Source organism: Hordeum vulgare, chromosome 2H (assembly GCF_904849725.1).
Source record: "Hordeum vulgare subsp. vulgare chromosome 2H, MorexV3_pseudomolecules_assembly, whole genome shotgun sequence".
Classification (NCBI taxonomy): Eukaryota; Viridiplantae; Streptophyta; class Magnoliopsida; order Poales; family Poaceae; genus Hordeum; species Hordeum vulgare.
The window spans coordinates 54850342-54871233 of NC_058519.1; the positions used below are offsets into that span (position 1 = coordinate 54850342).

General features: G+C 43.9%; 1 protein-coding gene across 1 annotated transcript; it reads right to left on the bottom strand.

Moving 5' to 3' along the window:
* Window positions 1–15840: 15840 nt before the first annotated feature.
* LOC123424880 (RNA pseudouridine synthase 6, chloroplastic) lies at window positions 15841–20205 on the bottom strand. The gene is made up of 9 exons (XM_045108573.1): window positions 19932–20205; window positions 19706–19834; window positions 19327–19581; window positions 19117–19198; window positions 18526–18641; window positions 18379–18433; window positions 18187–18298; window positions 17188–17357; window positions 15841–16551 (listed from the first exon to the last, which is right to left on the bottom strand). Exons 1-9 carry the CDS (start codon window positions 20162–20164, stop codon window positions 16246–16248), a joined length of 1458 nt encoding a protein of 485 aa, XP_044964508.1. The 5' UTR covers window positions 20165–20205; the 3' UTR covers window positions 15841–16245.
* Window positions 20206–20892: the final 687 nt, after the last annotated feature.

Below are 20892 nucleotides of genomic sequence, written 5' to 3' on the forward strand. Positions count from 1 at the left end.
AGACGACACCATATCAGCTGTGGTATGGCAAAATACCAAAGTTGTCGTTTCTTAAAGTTTGGGGATGTGATGCTTATGTCAAAAAGCTTCAGCCTGAAAAGCTGGAACCCAAAGCGGAAAAGTGCGTCTTCATAGGTTACCCAAAAGAGACAGTTAGCTATACCTTCTATCTCAAATCCGAGGGCAAAGTGTTTGTTGCTAAGAACGGAGCTTTTCTCGAGAAGGAGTTTCTCTCGAGAGAACTGAGTGGGAGGAAGGTAGAACTTGATGAGGTTGTCGAACCTCTCATCCCTCTAGATGGTGGCGCAGGGCAAGGGGAAACCCCTGTCGTTGCGACGCCGGTTGAGGAGGAAGTTAATGATGATGATCATGAAACTCTGGATCAAGTTCCTGTCGGACCTCGCAGGTCGACGAGACCGCATACTACTCCGGAGTGGTATGGTAATCCCGTCTTATCAATTATGTTGTTGGACAACAACGAGCCTGCGAATTATGAAGAAGCAATGGTGGGCCCGGATTCCAACAAATGGCTGGAGGCCATGAAGTCCGATATAGGATCTATGTATGAAAACAAAGTGTGGACTTTGGAAGTACTACCTCAAAGCCGCAAGGCTATTCAGAACAAATGGATCTTTAAGAAGAAGACGGACGCTGATGGTAATGTAACCGTTTATAAAGCTCGACTTGTGGCAAAGGGTTTTTCACAAGTTCAAGGAATTGACTACGATGAGACATTCCCACCCGTACCGATGCTTAAGTCCGTCCGAATCATGTTAGCAATAGCTGCATTTTTCGATTATGAAATCTGGCAGATGGATGTCAAAACGGCGTTCCTTAAAGGTTTCCTTAAGGAAGAGTTGTATATGATGCAACCCGAAGGTTTTGTCGATCCTAAAAATGCTAACAAAGTGTGCAAACTCCAGCGATCCTTTTATGGACTGGTGCAAGCATCTCGGAGTTGGAATAAACGCTTTGATGAGGTGATCAAAGCATTTGGGTTTATACAGGTGGTTGGAGAATCCTGTGTTTACAAGAAAGTGAGTGGGAGCTATGTGGCGTTCCTAATACTATATGTGGATGACATATTACTGATTGGAAACAACGTAGAGTTTTTGGAGAGCATAAAAGGTTACTTGAATAAAAGTTTCTCTATGAAGGACCTAGGAGAAGCTGCTTACATTATAGGCATTAAGATCTATAGGGATAGATCAAAACGCCTAATAGGACTTTCACAAAGCACATACCTTGATAAAGTTTTGAAGAGGTTCAAAATGGAACAGACCAAGAAGGGGTTCTTGCCAGTTTTACAAGGTACAAGATTGAGTAAGACTCAGTGCCCAGCAACTAATAAAGATAGAGAGCATATGAGTTCCGTCCCCCATGCTTCAGCCATAGGTTCTATCATGTATGCAATGTTGTGGACTAGAACGGACGTTAGCCTGGCCATAAGTATGGCAGGCAGGTTCCAGAGTAATCCAGGAGTGGATCACTGGACAGCGGTCAAGAATATCCTGAAGTACCTGAAAAGGACTAAGGAGATGTTTCTCGTATATGGAGGTGACGAAGAGCTCACCGTAAAAGGTAACGTCGATGCAAGCTTTGACACAGATCTGGACGACTCTAAGTTGCAGATCGGATACGTATTTATTCGTAATGGGGGTGCGGTAAGCTGGTGCAGTTCCAAGCAAAGCGTCGTAGCTGATTCTACATGTGAAGCGGAGTACATGGCTGCCTCGGAGGCAGCTAAGGAGGGTGTCTGGATGAAGCAGTTCATGATGGATCTTGGAGTGGTGCCGAGCGCACTGAATCCAATAACCCTGTTTTGTGACAACACGGGTGCCATTGCCTTAGCAAAGGAACCACGGTTTCACAAGAAGACCAGACACATCAAACGACGCTTCAACCTCATCCGCGACTACGTCGAGGAGGAGGACGTGAATATCTGCAAAGTGCACATGGATCTGAATGTGGCAGACCCGCTGACTAAACCTCTTCCACGGGCAAAGCATGATCAACACCAGAACTGTATGGGTGTTGGATTTATTATAATGTAATTCGCATGACGATGTGAGGACTAGATTATTGACTCTAGTGCAAGTGGGAGACTGTTGGAATTATGCCCTAGAGGCAATAATAAATATTGTTATTATTATAATTCCTGTATCAAGATAATCGTTTATTATCCATGCTATAATTGTGTTGAATGAAGACTTAGATACATGTGTGGATACATAGACAAAACACTATCCCTAGCAAGCCTCTAAGTTGGCTAGCCATTTGATCAATGATAGTCAAGGTCTTCTAACTATGTACAAGGTGTTGTTGCTTGATAACTGGATCACATCATTGGGTGAATCATGTGATGGACTAGACCCAAACTAATGAACGTAGCATGTTGATCATGTCATTTTGTTGCTACTACTTTCTCTGTGTCAAGTATTTATTCCTATGACCATGAGATCATATAACTCAGTGGTACCGGAGGAATGCCTTGTGTGTATCAAACGTCACAACGTAATTGGGTGACTATAAAGATGCTCTACGGGTATCTCCGAAGGTGCCCGTTGAGTTAGTATGGATCAAGACTGGGATTTGTCACTCCGTGTGACGGAGAGGTATCTCGGGGCCCACTCGGTAATACAACATCACACACAAGCCTTGCAAGCAATGTGACTTAGTGTAAGTCACGGGATCTTGTATTATGGAACGAGTAAAGAGACTTACCGGTAAACGAGATTGAAATAGGTATGCGGATAATGACGATTGAATCTCAGGAAAGTAACATACCGAAGGACAAAGGGAATGACATACGGGATTATATGAATCCTTGGCACTGAGGTTCAATCGATAAGATCTTCGTAGAATATGTAGGATCCAATATGGGCATCCAGGTCCCGCTGTTGGATATGGACCGAGGAGTCCCTCGGGTCATGTCTACATAGTTCTCGAACCCGCAGGGTCTGCACACTTAAGGTTAGGCGATGTTTTATGCGTATTTGAGTTATATGGTTGGTTACCGAATGTTGTTTGTAGTCCCGGATGAGATCACGGACGTCACGAGGGTTTCCGGAATGGTCCGGAAACAAAGATTGATATATAGGATGACCTCATTTGATTACCGGAAAGTTTTCGGACATTACCGGGAATGTACCGGGAGTGACGAATGGGTTCCGGATGTTCACCGAGGGGGCAGCCCACCCGGGGGAAGCCCATAGTCCTTCGGAGTGCCGCACCAGCCCTTAGTGGGCTGGTGGGATAGCCCAAGAGGCCCTATGCGCAGGAATCAAAGGAAAAAAATGGGAAGTGGGAAAGTGGAGAAGGAGTCCACCTTCCAATCCTAGTTGGACAAGGATTGGAGGGGGAGGACTTCCCCCCTTGCTTCGGCCGACCCCTTGGGGCTCTCTTGAGCCTCAAGTCAAGGCCCTCCCCCTCCCTCCTATATATAATGACATATTAGGGCTGATTTGAGACAACTTTGCCACGGCAGCCCGACCACATACCTCCACGGTTTTTCCTCTAGATCGTATTTCTGTGGAGCTCGGGCGGAGCCCTGCTGAGATAGATCACCACCAACCTCCGGAGCGCCGTCACGCTGCCGGAGAACTCATCTACCTCTCCGTCTCTCTTGATGGATCAAGAAGGCCGAGATCATCGTCGAGCTGTACGTGTGCTGAACGCGAAGGTGCCGTCCGTTCGGCACTAGATCGGAGCGGATCGTGGGACGGATCGCGGGACGGTTCGTGGGACGGATCGCAGGACGGTTCGTGGGACGGTTCGCGGGGCGGATCGAGGGACGTGAGGACGTTCCACTACATCAACCGCGTTTCTTAACGCTTCCTGCTGTGCGATCTACAAGGGTACGTAGATCCAAATCCCCTCTCGTAGATGGACATCACCATGATAGGTCTTCGTGCGTGTAGTAAATTTTTTGTTTCCCATGCAACGTTCCCCAACAATAACAAATAAAAGTAGCAAGCATAACATAGTTCTTACATAAAAAATGATATAACACGATACAGATAAAAAATTCATGGTACAACCAACGACACAACATAGAAATATATAATAAGCCCTAACACCCTAGGCCCTAGGGCAAGACAAGCTTCAGGAGACTAGGCATAGCCTTCGCCGCCATCTTCACTTGCGCCTCCTCTTCACTCCTCCTCCTCCATGTCGTTCTCGCCGAGGTAGTAGGGGAGGCCGTGCATGTCGTTGCTGGTGAGGAAGAGGCTTTCAACGTCCATCAAGATGTTGTAGGTGGTGAATGCGATGAACTCGCACCCACACCAAAACACCTTGCTGGACACGTAGTACACATCAAATCTGTTGGTGAAGTTGACGACGAGCCCAGTCGGCGGATAGCTGGGGTTTGAACGCAGTTCCTCTGTTCGGAGCATCACCGGCGAGCCCGCCGGGAGGTGGACGAAGCCCAAGCATAGGAAATAGTGGGCCAACTTGTTGGAAATATGCCCTAGAGGCAATAATAAATTAGTTATTATTATATTTCTTTGTTCATGATAATCGTTTATTATCCATGCTATAATTGTATTGATTGGAAACACAATACTTGTGTGGATACATAGACAAAACACTATCCCTAGTAAGCCTCTAGTTGACTAGCTCGCTGATCAAATATGGTCAAGGTTTCCTGACCATAGGCAAGTGTTGTCACTTGATAACGGGATCACATCATTAGGAGAATCATGTGATGGACTAGACCCAAACTAATAGACGTAGCATATTGATCGTGTCATTTTGTTGCTACTGTTTTCTGTGTGTCAAGTATTTATTCCTATGACCATGAGATCATATAACTCATTGACACCGGAGGAATACTTTGTGTGTATCAAACGTCACAACATAACTGGGTGGCTATAAAGATGCTCTACAGGTATCTCCGAAGATGTCCGTTGAGTTAGTATGGATCAAGACTGGGATTTGTCACTCCGTGTGACGGAGAGGTATCTCGGGGCCCACTCGTTAATACAACATCACACACAAGCCTTGCAAGCAATGTGACTTAGTGTAAGTTGCAGTATCTTGTATTACGGAACGAGTAAAGAGACTTGCCGGTAAAACGAGATTGAAATAGGTATGCGGATACTGACGATCGAATCTCGGGCAAGTAACATACCGAAGGACAAAGGGAATGACATACGGAATTATATGAATCCTTAGCACTGAGGTTCAAACGATAAGATCTTCGTAGAATATGTAGGATCCAATATGGGCATCCAGGTCCCGCTATTGGATATTGACCGAGGAGTCCCTCGGGTCATGTCTACATAGTTCATGAACCCGCGGGGTCTGCACACTTAAGGTTCGACGTTGTTTTATGCGTATTTGAGTTATATGGTTGGTTACCGAATGTTGTTCGGAGTCCCGTATGAGATCACGGACGTCACGAGGGTTTCCGGAATGGTCCGGAGATGAATATTGATATATAGGATGACCTCATTTGATTACCGGAAGGTTTTCGGAGTTACCGGGAATGTAGCGGGAATGACGAATGGGTTTCGGATGTTCACCGGGGGGGCAAGCCCACCCGGGGGAAGCCCATAGGCCTTAGGGGTGCCACACCAGCCCTTAGTGGGCTGGTGATACATCCCAAGAAGCCCTATGCGCGGGAGAAAGAAAAATCAAAGAGAAAAGAAAAAAAAGGGAATGTGGGAAAGTTGAGAAGGACTCCACATTCCAATCCTAGTTGGACTAGGATTGGAAGGGGAGGACTTCCCCACTTTGGTTCGGCCAAACCCCTTGGGGCTCCTTGAGCCCCAAGGCAAGGCTCCTCCCCTCCCACCTATATATACGGAGGTTTTAGGGCTGATTTGATACAACTTTACCACGGCAACCCGACCACACACCTCCATGGTTTTTCCTCTAGATCGTATTTTTGCGGAGCTCGGGCGGAGCCGTGCTGAGATTAGATCACCACCAACCTCCGGAGCACCGTCACGATGCCGGAGAACTCACCTACCTCTCCGTCTATCTTGCTGGATCAAGAAGGCCGAGATCATCGTCGAGCTGTACGTGTGCTGAACGCGGAGGTGCCGTCCGTTCGGCACTAGATCGGGGCGGATCGTGGGACGGATCGCGGGACGGTTCGTGGGACGGTTCGCGGGGCGGATCGAGGGACGTGAGGACGTTACACTACATCAACGCGTTTATTAACGCTTCTGCTGTGCGATCTTCAAGGGTACGTAGATATGAAATCCCCCTCGTAGATGAACATCACCATGATAGGTTTGCGTGCGCGTAGGAAATTTTTTGTTTCCCATGCGACGTTCCCCAACAGTGGCATCATGAGCTAGATTCATGCGTAGATGTCTTCTCGAGTAGAACGCAAAAGTTTTTGTGGGCGGTGATGTGCAATTTTCTGCCCTCCTTAGTCTTTTCTTGATTCCGCGGTATTGTTGGATCGAAGCGGCTCAGACCGACATTACTCATACGCTTACGTGAGACTGGTTTCATCGCTACGAGTAACTCTGTTGCTCATAAATGACTGACGAGTGTAAGTTTCTCCAACCTTAGTTGAATCGGATTTGACCGAGGCGGTCCTTGGATGAGGTTAAATAGCAATTCATACATCTCCGTTGTGGTGTTTGCGTAAGTAAGATGCGATCCTACTAGATACCCATGGTCACGACGTAAAACATGCAACAACAATTAGAGGACGTCTAACTTGTTTTTTGCAGGGTATGCTTGTGATGTGATATGGCCAACGATGTGATGTGATATATTGGATGTATGAGATGATCATGTTGTAATAGTTAATATCGACTTGCACGTCGATGGTACGGCAACTGGCAGGAGCCATAGGGTTGCCTTTAAACTAACGTTTGTGCTTGCAGATGCGTTTACTATATTGCTAGGATGTAGCTTTAGTAGTAATAGCATGAGTAGCACTACAACCCCGATGGCGACACGTTGATGGAGATCATGGTGTGACGCCGGTGACAAGAAGATTGTGCCGGTGCTTTGGTGATGGAGATCAAGAAGCACATAATGATGGCCATATCATGTCACTCATGAATTGCATGTGATGTTAATCCTTTATGCACCTTATCTTGCTTAGAACGACGGTAGCATTATGAGGTGATCTCTCACTAAAATTTCAAGATGAAATTGTGTTCTCCCCGACTGTGCACCATTGCGACAGTTCGTCGTTTCGAGACACCATGTGATGATCGGGTGTGATAGACTCAACGTTCACATACAACGAGTGCAAAACAGTTGCACACGCGGAACACTCGGGTTAAGCTTGACGAGCCTAGCATGTGCAGACATGGCCTCAGAACACATGAGTCCGAAAGGTCGAGCATGAATCATATAGTTGATATGATTAGCATAGAGATGCTTACCACTGAAACTATTCTTGACTCACATGATGATCGGACTTGAGATAGTGGATTTGGATCATGTACCACTCAAATGACTAGAGAGATGTACTTTTTGAGCGGGAGTTCTTAAGTAATATGATTAATTGAACTAATTGTCATGAACATAGTCTAATGGTCTTTGTGAATTACGATGTAGCTTGCGCTATAGCTCTACTAATTTTTATATGTTCCTAGAGAAAATTTAGTTGAAAGTTGATAGTAGCAACTTTGCAGACTGAGTCTGTAAAACTGAGGATTGTCCTCGTTGCTGCGCAGAAGGCTGATGTCCTTAATGCACCACTCAGTGTGCTGCACCTCGAGCGTCGTCTGTGGATGTTGTGAACATCCGACATACACGTTTCTGATGACTACGCGATAGTTCAGTGCAAAATACTTAATGGCTTAGAAGCAAGGCGCCGAAGACGTTTTGAAACATCACGGAACATAAGAGATGTTCTAAAGAGATGAAATTGTGATTTCATGCTTATGCCCTTGTTAAGAGGTATGAGACCTCCGACAAGATTCTTTGTCCACAAAGTAAAGGAGAAAAGCTCAATCGTTGAGCATGTGCTCAGATTGTCTGAGTACGACAATCGCTTGAATCAAGTGGGAGTTGATCTTCCAGATGAGATAGTGATGGTTCTCCAAAGTCACTGCCACCAAGCTGTGAGAGCTTCATGATGAACTATAACATATCAAGGATAGATACAATTATCATTGAGTGATTCGTAATGTTTGACACTTCGAAAGTAGAAATCAAGAAGGAGCATCAATTGTTGATGGTTAGTAAAAGCACTAAGTTTCAAGAAAGGCAAGGGCTGGAAGGGATACTTCGTGAAACGGCAAATCAGTTGCTGTACTAATGAAGAGACCCAAGATTGAACCCAAACCCGAGACTAAGTGCTTTTGTTATGAGGGGAACGGTCACTGAGGCGGAGCTACCCTAGATACTTGGTAGATAAGAAGGCTGGCAAAGTCGACATAAGTATATTTGATATACATGATATTGATGTGTACTTTACTAGTACTCCTAGTAGCGCAAGGGTATTGGATACCGGTTCGGTTGTTAAGTGATTAGTAACACGAAATTAAAGCTACGGAATAAACGGAGACTAGCTAAAGGCGAGGTGACAATACGTGTTGGAAGTGTTTCCAAGGTTGATATGATCGAACGTCGCACGCTCCCTCTATCATCGGGATTGGTGGTAAAACCTAAATAATTGTTATTTGGTGTTTGCGTTGAGCATGAACATGATTGGATTGTGTTTGTTGCAATACGATTATTCATTTAAAGAGAATAATAGTTATTCTATTTGCTTGAATAAATACCCTCAATGGTTTATTGAATCTCGATCGTAGTGTTACACATGTTCATAATAGTAGTGCCAAAAAGATACAAAGTAATAATGATAGTACCACTTAGTTGTGGCACTGCCACTTGAGTCATGTTGGTGTAAAACGCATGAAGAAACTCCATGTGGATGGTTCGTTTGGACTCGCTTGATTTTGAATCACTTGAGACATGCAAAACATGCCACATGAAACAAGAGAGTAACTTGTTGGGAGTAATGCATTTTTGATGTGTGCAATCCAATGAGTGCTAAGGCACGCAGTGGATATCATTATGTTCTTACTTCACTGACGATTTGAGCAGATACAGGAGTATTTACTTGATGAATCACAAGTCTGAAATATTGAAAAGTTCAAGACAATTTCAGAGTGAAGATCGTCGTGACAAGAGGATAAATTGTCTATGATATGATCATAGAGATGAATATCTGAGTTACGAGTTTTGGTACGCAGTTAAGACAATGTGGAAATTGTTTCGCAGTTCATGCCACCTGGAACACCATAGTGTAATGATGTGTCTGAACATCATAGCCAGACCCTATTTAATATGGTGCATACTGTGATGTCTCTTATCGAATTACCACTATCGTTTATGGGTTATGCATTAAAGACAACGGCATTCACTTTAAATAGGGCACCGCGTATTTCCGTTGAGATAACACAGTATAGACTGAGGTTTAGAGAAATCAAAGCTGTCGTTTCTTGAAAGTTTGGGGCTGCGATGCTTGTGTGAAAAGGTTTTAGTCTGATAAGCTCGAACCCAAAGCGGATGAAAGCATCTTCATAGGATATCCAAAACAGTTGGATACATCTCCTATCTCAGATCCGGAAGCAAAGTGTTTGTTTCTAGAAACGGATCCTTTCTTGAGGAAAGGTTTCTCTCGAAAGAATTGAGTGGGAGGATGGTGGAACTTGATGAGGTTAGTGAACCATCACTTCAACCAGTGTGTAGCAGGGTGTAGGAAGATGTTCCTGTGGCGCCTACACCAATTGAAGTAGAAACTGATGATGGTGATCATTAGAGCTTCGGATCAAGTTACTACAAACCTCGTAGGTCGACAAAGGTCGCGTACTACTACAAAGTGGTACTGTAACCCTGTCTTGGAGGTCATGTTGTTGAACAACAATGAACCTACGAGTTATGGAGAAGCAATGGTGGGCCTGGATTCCGACAAATGGCTGGAGGCCATGAAATCCGAGAGAGGATCCCTATATGAAAACAAAGTGTAGACTTTGGAAGAACTACTTGATGGTAGTAAGACTATTAAGTAAAGATAGATCTTTAAAAGGAAGAGAGACGATGATGGTGATAAGTCACTATTAAGAAAAGCTCGACTTGTCGCAAAGATGTTTCCGACAAGATCAAATAGTTGACTATGATGAGACTTTCTCACTCATAGCGATGCTAAAAGTCTGTTGGAATTATGTTAGTAGTTGTTGCATTATTTGTGAAATATTGCACATAGGAAGACAAAACACTGTTTCCTCGACGGTTTCCTTGAGGAAAGATTGTATATGATACAACCAGAAGGTTTTGTCGATCCTAAGGATACTAGCAAGTATGCAAGCTCCAGCGATCCTTCAATGGACTGGTGCAAGCATCTCGGAGTTGGAATATATACTTTGATGAGATGATCAAAGATTTTGGGTTTGTACAAGGTTTATGAGAAACTTGTATTTCCAAAGAAGTGAGTGGGAGAACTATAGAATTTCTGATAAATATATGTGGTTGACATATTGTGGATCAGAAGTAATGTAGAATTTCTGTAAAGCATAAAAGGTTGTTTGAAAGGAGTTTTTCAAAGGAATACCTGTATTGAGCTACTTGAACGTTGAGTATCAAGATCTATGGAGATAGATCGAAACGCTTAATAGAAGTTTCAACAAGATGCATGCCTTGACAAGTTTTTGAAGGAGTTCAAAATAGATTAGCAAAGAAGGAGTTCTTGACTGTGTTGTAAGGTGTGAATTTGAGTAAGACTCAAAACCCGACCACGGCAGAATAAAAGGAATAGACGAAGGTCGTCTTCTATGCCTTAGTCGTAGACTCTAAAGTATGCCATGCTGAGTACCACACCTGATGTGTGCCTTGCAGCAAGTCTGTTAAGAGGTACAGAGAGTGATCCAGGATTGAATCACTGATCAGCGGTCAAAGTTATCCTTAGTAACTAAATGGACTAAGGAATTTTTCTCGATTATGGAGGTGGTTAAAGAGTTCGTCGTAAAGGGTTACGTCGATGCAAGATTTGACGCTAATCCGAATAACTATGAGTAGTGAAACGGATTCGTATAGTAGAGTAGATATTTGGAGTATTTCCGAATAACACGTAGTAGCAGCATCTATAAGATGACATAAAGATTTGTAAAGAACACACGAATCTGAAAGTTTCAGAACCGTTGACTAAAACCTCTCTCACGAGCAAGACGTGATCAGACCCCAGAACTATATGGGTGTTGGATTCGTTGAAATCACATGGTGATGTGAACTAGATTATTGACTCTAGTGCAAGTGGGAGACTGTTGGAAATATGCCCTAGAAGCAATAATAAATTAGTTATTATTATATTTCTTTGTTCATGATAATCATTTATTATCCATGCTATAATTGTATTGATTGGAAACACAATACTTGTGTGGATACATAGACAAAACACTGTCCCTAGTAAGCCTCTAGTTGACTAGCTCGTTGATCAAAGATGGTCAAGGTTTCCTGACCATAGGCAAGTGTTGTCACTTGATAACGGGATCACATCATTAGGAGAATCATGTGATGGACTGGACCCAAACTAATAGACGTAGCATATTGATCGTGTTATTTTGTTGCTACTGTTTTCTGTGTGTCAAGTATTTATTCCTATGACCATGAGATCATATAACTCACTGACACCGGAGGAATACTTTGTGTGTATCAAACGTCACAACGTAACTGGGTGGCTATAAAGATGCTCTACAGGTATCTACGAAGATGTCCGTTGAGTTAGTATGGATCAAGACTCGGATTTGTCACTCCGTGTGACGGAGAGGTATCTCAGGGCCCACTCGGTAATACAACATCATACACAAGCCTTGCAAGCAATGTGACTTAGTGTAAGTTGCGGGATCTTGTATTACGGAACGAGTAAACAGACTTGCCGGTAAAACGAGATTGAAATAGGTATGCGGATACTGACGACCGAATCTCGGGCAAGTAACATACCGAAGGACAAAGGGAATGACATACGGGATTATATGAATCCTTGGCACTGAGGTTCAAACGATAAGATCTTCGTAGAATATGTAGGATCCAATATGGGCATCCAGGTCCCGCTATTGGATATTGACCGAGGAGTCCCTCGGGTCATGTCTACATAGTTCTCGAACCCGCGGGGTCTGCACACTTAAGGTTCGACGTTGTTTTATGCGTATTTGAGAATGTTGTTTGGAGTCCCGGATGAGATCACGGACGTCACGAGGGTTTCCGGAATGGTCCGGAGACGAAGATTGATATATAGGATGACCTCATTTGATTACCGGAAAGTTTTCAGAGTTATCGGGAATGACGAATGGGTTCCGGATGTTCACCGGGGGGGGGCAAGCCCACCCGGGGGAAGCCCATAGGCCTTCGGGGTGCCACACCAGCCCTTAGTGGGCTGGTGAGACGGCCCAAGAAGCCCTATGCGCAGGAGAAAGAAAAATCAAAGAGAAAAAAAGGGGAAGTGGGAAAGTGGAGAAGGACTCCACATTCCAATCCTATTTGGACTAGGATTGGAAGGGGAGGACTTCCCCCCTTTGGTTCGGCCGAACCCCTTGGGGCTCCTTGGGCAAGGCCCCTCCCCTCCCACCTATATATACGGAGGTTTTAGGGCTGATTTGATATAACTTTACCATGGCAGCCCGACCACATACCTCTACGGTTTTTCCTCTAGATCGTATTTCTGCGGAGCTCGGGCGGAGCCTTGCTGAGATTAGATCACCACCAACCTCCAGAGCGCCGTCACGCTGTCGGAGAACTCATCTACCTCTCCGTCTCTCTTGCTGGATCAAGAAGGCCGAGATCATCGTCGAGTTGTACGTGTGCTGAACGCGGAGGTGCCGTCCGTTCGGCACTAGATCGGAGCGGATCGTGGGACGGATCGCGGGACGGTTCGTGGGACGGTTCGCAGGGCGGATCGAGGGACGTGAGGACGTTCCACTACATCAACTGCGTTTATTAATGCTTCTGCTGTGCGATCTACAAGGGTACGTAGATCTGAAATCCCCCTTGTAGATGAACACCACCATGATAGGTTTGCGTGCGCGTAGGAAAATTTTTGTTTCCCATGCGACGTTCCCCAACACAACTCCCTAGCACCCCTCCAGCGTAAGATCACCCACACGCGGAGCGTGGTCTCCACGACGATGCCGGTGGGGTACTGCCTCTCCGGCCCGGTTGGTGGCAGCTGGAAGGTGGGGATGTAGTACTGCATCCTCGCCTCGCTTGGAGAGTGCTCTGGAATTGGGTGAAGAAGTGAAGGGGTGACGCAAATGGATGTGTGGAGGATAGGTGGAGGGGTGGGTGGTCGTGTTGCTGCATTCAAACAAGCACCGGCCGTGTTGCTACGTTCAAATGAGGCGCATCGATCGATATGCGCTAGAATTTAATTGCCAACTGCTTTTAATCGCCAAGTTGAATAGATGTGAGTGGATCGAAAAGGCTAAAATGATGTGAAGAGACGCGTGCGAGAAGAGATGAACCAACGGCAGCGACTGTCGCTGTGTCCGTGGTGGCTCGAAAGCTGCGTCTGTGTCGCATCGTGGCGGCGCGCATCAGCGCATGCAAGCAGGCTAGCTGGATCACGTCGCGCATGCATAGCAAGCTTTTGTATCGTGGTGCGGATCAGCGCATGCATGGAGGTGTTTCATGCAACGGCCCAATAGTCTAACGAAACCACGGTCCAACCAGACGCGACCTCACTTGTCAGGTCCAACGGGCGAAACAGTCTAGCACGGCCCCACTCATGAGCAGTTAACGGTCAAACCATTGACCTGACGGCATCCTCCGTTATGATCATTTTTTAGGGTTTCAGACAAGGGAGTAGGAAAAAATAAGCAAAAGTTAAGAGCGTGGGAATGAATGAGTACAACTAAGGAACCAGGGGCACAATAAAAGAACCTTAAATTAATTATTGATGAGAAAGAACCATGTGATTCAGTGACTAAATCTGATATGGATCAAGTACAATTGATTAGCTGTGAGGACATGTTATCTACAATGTTGCGTGCTAATTCGTTGTATTCTGTGGTTTTGAATTCACCCACGACTTTTCATATGGGAATATCAAAATAAATGAAATCACATGTTTGAAATCATTGTGAAGTGTTTACACCTCCAATTTTACTTTTAACTCAATTGGAAAGTATAGCGTAGACAATGAATTTTTCGTGCATAAGATTTGCATCGCGGGTGATGATCATGCTAGCTTGAAAGAAATGAAAATAATGGTGTAAATGTTTAAACATTTTGATATAACCTTTAATCTTGATGATGATTCTGTGTCGAATAAGTTGGTGCGTGTTTGCTCATTTAAGCATGTTGTAGCATGTAATTATGGAACTATTAAAGTTAATCCAGCAATGTTGAGATGGTTTAATGATGAGCATTGTCAATCTTTTGATATAAATAAGAGTTTTACTTATATGTGTAAACTGAGTTGTAATATTTTCATGCATTTTACTTTTTCTGATAATATTCTGACTTTATATTTTATGACATATAAAAGTTACTCACGCATAAATGTGTCATGTGTGCAAAAACTGAGGGAAGTAAACATGAATGACATATAAATATACAACATGTACACATTCTCTCTTTTGTTAGTCATATTTCAAATTAAGCTACATCAAGAACGGCTTTGTTTTCAAGAAGGGTAAGACCAAGAGGACATGACTACCTTGGATACAATGAAAATTATTGCACGTGTGTATATATTGCTGATGATTTTAAGAAAATATATACAATAATTTATTTATATTATCCATAACAAAAATACTTCACTTTTTTATTTCATGCCTAATTACAGAGTTATGAAACACTTGCACAAAGCATGTGTGAAGATAAGGAAAAAAAGAACACGATTATGTATTGTTCAAGAAGTTTTCTCACGTCACTTTTGTTCCAAAAAAAGTTAGAGATCAAGTTTTTCACGTTCTAGACTTAGATTCGAACTGCACAAACACACCTAATTTCGAACAACTTTAACTTCTGCATCTAGACTCCAAATAAGGTAAGTCTCTTTTTATTGAAACATTATGACGCTACTTCAAAATTTGAATCAAACTACAACTTTAAAGGTAATGCGTCACCTCCACTTGAGCCATGGGTCTTGTACTATCTAGAGTTGGTTTTTGACTGTATTAAGACGTACGTCCATACGGTGTGTTGGATATTCTCCCAGCGTGCAGAGCGTAATATAGAACGTTTTTACATGGACCGGCCCAGTCCAAGATTTTTTGTTTTATGAAACGTTTTCTATTACTTACCGATGGCATGGTGGATAATTTATGTAAACTTTAAGGGTAATTTTCAAGACGGACGACCAGAAACCGTATTTGCTTTATTATTAGGAAGAGATTAAGACGTACGTCCACCCCCTTGCCGCCATTGCTTTTATGGTCAAACGATTTCCCTATGAAAAATGGAACAAAAAAACGCCTTCCGCTTTTACAGGCCTTGCTGACCAGGAAAGGCAGCCCAAATCTAGCATGAGCAATGCTACACCTACGTAAGCGTCAAACGTAAACTAATAAAATACGTAAGCATTAAACGTAAACTAATATAATAATCTACTCCCTCCGTTTTTAAATATAAGTTTTCCTAAAGGTTATACTAGTAGACTATGACATACTTTCAAGTATAGATTCACTCATTTTATTCTGTATGTAGACCCCTAATGAAATCTCTTAGAAGACTTGTATTTAGGAATGGAGGGAGTATGTGGCCTTTTTCAGTTGGAGGAAATCAAGGAAGGGGAACCATTCAGTTGAAATCAGGAGGGGTGAAGAGATTAGTTAGGCTAGTTATGTAAGATTATGTAGATTCTTTTCGCAGGTGTAGCATTTTTGTATGCATGGGCCACGCGCTTCCACTGAAAAGTTCACAGCACAACCAATAAATTTTCCACGATTACCTCAAAAAAAAAACAATTTTCCACGAGGTACAGCTGCCATTTTACAGGTCTACATCACCTAGCCAAAATCTTGTGAATCCACCCATAAGAAGAAATCCTACAAAACTGCATTTGCAGTGCACTACTGTCCCGAATAACACCAGCTACAGTTCCCAGCACCAGTCGCACATAAACATTCTGCCGGGAGATCTTCGGCGTGTCAATCAGGTTCTTGCTGCTGGTGGCTGAGGCATTCAGATCCGAAATCGGTGATGATATGTTGGGCATGTTTCTTAGTGAGCAGCCTCGGATCACTCCATCCACCGGAGGATGGGCCTACCGGGACCCTTCAGGTTAAGGGGGGCAACTGTTTCAGGGATGTAGGTCTCTGCTCAAACAAGGTCGGACTCCACCGCGTCTTGCCGCCACCAAGGGACCCCAGCCTTGTAATAGTGGTGCTCGCCTTCATGATCCCATGAGATCTCAGATGCTTGCAGACCAATCACGGATTTCGGTTCCTTGCCATGGCAAGCAACCCATGCTTCAACAGCAGCAGCTTTTTCCTCTTCACTGCTGTAATTCAGGCTCGCCCTACCATATGGGTTTATGCTTGGGTCAGCCATTGCTGCGATCGCTCCAGTCATGTATGCAGAATCCCCTACGATCGGAGCGCCTATAGCAGCCAGTTGTGCTCTAATCTGCATATCAATGAGTTTACAAATTACAACACTTGTGTGGTTGTAAGCAACATTGTAGAGAAAGATTGTACCAATGAATGAAACAATTGCAACACCAACAAATGGTTCAATTTACAACCAACGCTGTGCTCCAAAGTAAGACAAAAAGATAACTGCAGATTTAAGTTAAAAGTAACCACAGAATCACATTGGTACTCTTTATTCTATATCCACGCATCAAAGAGGAAACCCAGGGAACTTCCTATACCAGGATTGAATATGTGAAGTATCAGGGCTATATGCACTGTCAAAGAGTAACCGAAGCATTCTATCCATGAAATTGCTATCCCATATGCTCAGAGGTTAGAGCATCACATTTGTAATGCGAGGGTCATCGGTTCTAATGATTCATCAGATGTTTTGATTACATTAAATAAGACAAACAGAAATACGCAAATAGTGCTTTACAGTTTACATCAGAGTATCCTAGCCCTAGACAAGAGCGTGTCAGTTTTAATTCTCTTAGGCTACCGAAGGAAAAAAAAGAAAAGGTCTTTAACAGTGTCCTTTTCATACGACAGAAGTTTATAACGTCACAGATGATTGATGAAACTCAAATAAAGAAACAATTACGTTTGAAACAGAAAAATACGATACCTGATGAGTTTTCCCCGTCATGAGATTGATTTTGCATTCATAGGCAGCTTCCTGTTTGGGCCAGCCACAGTTGTCCACTTTGTGGACTTTTGTTATCAACGGTTTTGGCCATGGAACCTTCTTGCAGTCTAATATCTCCATTTGACAGAGATGCCATCTTTCAATATGATCTGGCAAAGTATAAAAACATTGTCAATCTACTAATGTAAGGATAGCAGATTATCTATACATGTCCGGTAGGCTGCTACAATAACCAACGCTAAGACAATATTACACTAATTACATGTTAATTTATAGCTGCAGATGCTACAAGTCAGGATAGAAGTTTATGCAACATACTTGTTTCAGTCAGGTCATAGGCTGCTTAATTCTTTAACATCCAAACAGCACGACAAAACTGAATGAGTAACTAGGCAGCACATTGAAAAAATCTGACATACATGTACTACGAGAGTCCTATACATAAACAATTGTTTACCTCCAATGAGATCAAATGGACATGGTTCCACACGCACCGAATGAACAGTAAAGAAAGCAAATATATATTTACAATTTTCTAAAAATAATTTGTAACAAGCATGGTCAAGTGTTCTAGCCACGTGTGAACTTTCATGAGGAAATGACATCGTGCTGTTCTGAACAGAAAAGAAAAAATCGATGCTCACGTAGAACACCATGGATGTCATTTCTTCACGAAAATTCACATGTGGCTAGAACACTCGGTTATGTTTGCTACAAAGAAAATTGAAATTATTCGCTATTTTTCCAGTTTTACTATTCATCTAGGTGCGTGTAGACCCAGGAGTCAGGAGAACTCTGTGTCATAATGAACTGTCACAATTTAATGATGGTGTATTATTACATATATGTTAAAACTGAGATTTTACCTCAAATCTAATATGTTTGCCAATTGCAATCCAAATACAGTCAACTCAAGCGAACAGCTTTAAGCCTTTAACATTAACATACTAGAGCAATAAACTGCATTTCAGGGATTACCTTCTGAAACAAGTCTGGGAGCACGATTAAGGGGACGCATGTAATGAGTAATTATTCCTGGAGACACAGGTTCTGTTGTAAGAGCGAGATAAACTTTTTTAACCTGTTTTTCCTGTTGCAGAAGAAAAATAAATCATTGTCACTAGAGGTTCACAGGGCAACATGTTACAGTGGAGCAATGAAAGAACATACCCGTATCAATCCATGGAAAACTGAGCAGAATTCCTTGGTTTTAGACAATACCACACTGCAAATTCTCAAATTAAGTGAAAATGGTTGGATTAGTTATTTGCGTTCCACAGCATGTGGTTTATAAAAGTATGTTAGCAAAAGACAAACCAGCCCTCAGAGCAGTTGTCAATCTGATGAGTTGTCATTAAAGGGCTCTCCAATCCTAATGCACGTGAAGTAAAAACCACGCAGGATTCCTCAATATTATCAGTTGCTCCTCCTACCTACACATTGAAAATTATCTACGGATATTAGTTTGGACTTCGGACCCTTAAACTTCTATCAATGTCCTAATGCACTAATTGCAACTGGATCTTTCCTCAACCCACTAGCTCTGAAACTAAAATTAATATTTCATGAATAATCCTGGTCTTACACTTGTGCATCCTCTTACATCAGTGGCAAGTAGTTTTTTTTTAATTCTGTGAGGCCAGCATTTAGCTACACTTAAGTTAATTTTATGAAGCCACCATTTAGTTACATTCAAAATTATTGGAGCCAGCACTTAGTTAAGTAAATGGATTGCATAGTCAATGGAATTTTGAAAAAGACACGGATAACAAGTGCTTAGCTAACTAGATAAACCAGATAGTTATTCGCAGAAACATAACCGGTACTTTTAATTCTCATATATGTGTAGCCTTGGAAATGTACAGTAGACGCAAACATCGGGGAGCAAGGAAAGAAAGATGATCATACTGATGTTGCAGCTGGCTTATTGAGGACAACAAAGTCGTCAGTTGTCGCCACTACCCTGGATTTCCAGTCAATTTCATAACACCTGACAATATTTGGTAAACCCAAGCCGATTTGGTCACTCAGCATCACAGTAGTTGGCACCAGATAACTCATAGCAACCATTGATGCAAACCATCCTGACAGATAAAAACACCTAGAGAATTTTACTACCTGGGGAACCGTTTGGGATGCACATGAACCCTTAGATAAGTGCCCGCCTCAAGGCGCTGGCTGGGGTCAGTCACCCGGAACGTCTTCTGCGCCTCCCTGACGGTCTTCCCTTTGATGGACGCCCTCCCGCGAAGGAGCGACGGCTCTGTCACCTCTCTGAAGATCCTCACATGCTCGGGAGCGGCGTAGGGAGGCGGCTGCGGCGCAACCAGAGCGTAGTACACGGCCCCGAACCTGATGAGATCTGCAACGTACCTTCACGCGCACAACGTTACCAGACCACTCGTGCTCCGGCCTAGCCTAGGCATTTCACCTTCCAATAAGCTTAGCTAGCGTAGCAGATACTTCCTACTACAGAGCGTATGGAATGGATGCTTACATAGGGGGGAGGTTGAGGGAGCTGGCGATGAAATCGCCGGCGACCTCGTCTTCCCGGGCGACGAGGTGCTCGATCCTCGGAGGGTCGTCTTTGGACGGGCAGGGCAGAAGCCTGTCGTACGCCGGGTATCTGCAGGTGCAGTAGATGCCAATGCCAATACCATCAGTGTACTGCCTGCGGAGCGGAGCAGAAGCTGTTGGCGAGGGCGGGGTTGAGGGGAGCTTACGAGGTTGCTGTCAGGGCCTCTACGGGGTCAGCGGCTCTGGTTGCCCTGGCGGCGGCGGCGGCGTCGAGGTGCGTGGCGGGGGAGACGCGGAGGCGACGGCGTGGGGTGCGGTGGGTGGTGAGGAGCGGGGAAGAGGAGTAGAGGGCGCGGGGTAGGAGGGGCAGCGGCGGCGGCAAGGGCCGGTGCCACAGCTGTGGGAGGAGCGAGGCCAGGGACGCCGCGGGCTTCGTCATTCCGGCGGGTGGCGGCGGCCGGGGTTCGGCTTTTCTTTCCCCTTTGTTGGGGGTTTTGCCCTTGTGCCTTTTCGGCTCGTCTAAGATAAGATTGTGATATTTTCCGTTCGTGTAAAAGAAAAATCATCTAAACTTTGTCTAAGCTAACAGAAATTTGTAGAAAAAAGGGTCCAGGATTGCATTCTTCAGCGACAAATTTTGTTCCTGGCTCCCTTAGAATTAGAATAGGTAAATGATCCTGTCTTTCTAAATAGATTAGGGTATATAATACATTTTTTCTTATATTCGCAAAAAGGAATCTAATATTCTAATCCCGTGTATGGTTTCTTTTGAGTGTAAAAACTACAGTTCTTGTTCTCCCTTCACTTTCTAATCAAGCATCCCTCACCACCAAATCATGTGGTTTTCCTATGCAACATTCAAAGGTCATACAAATTTCGGAATAGCTAAAGCAATGTGGCTTGTCGTGTCGAAGAATGTGATTTCAATCACATCGTTATCTACCACGATATGCAAACATGTGCTTATCAACACCTCTGGTTGATTGCGGCTTGTTTGTTCGGGTGATCGGAATGTCAGTCTCGAACATAGTGGTGTTGTCGAGGGGCTTATTGGTGGCGCTTCCTAGTGTCGCAGTGCTACTATCTGCTCCCCCCTTCAGATTGGTCATGTGGTGCCTTGATTTTTGGCTCTTTGTCCCGCCTTTCATGCTCGACATCGTCTGAAGG

Bases quoted from the DNA above. Each gene is read 5' to 3' on its own strand.
- LOC123424880 (XM_045108573.1), bottom strand. From the start codon at position 20,164: ATGACGAAGCCCGCGGCGTCCCTGGCCTCGCTCCTCCCACAGCTGTGG. The intron at 19,582-19,705 runs GTAAGCATCCAT...GTGCGCGTGAAG, and splicing joins TCCCTCAACCTCCCCCCTAT to GTACGTTGCAGATCTCATCA. The intron at 17,358-18,186 runs GTAATCCCTGAA...ATACTTTGCCAG, and splicing joins TCCCAGACTTGTTTCAGAAG to ATCATATTGAAAGATGGCAT.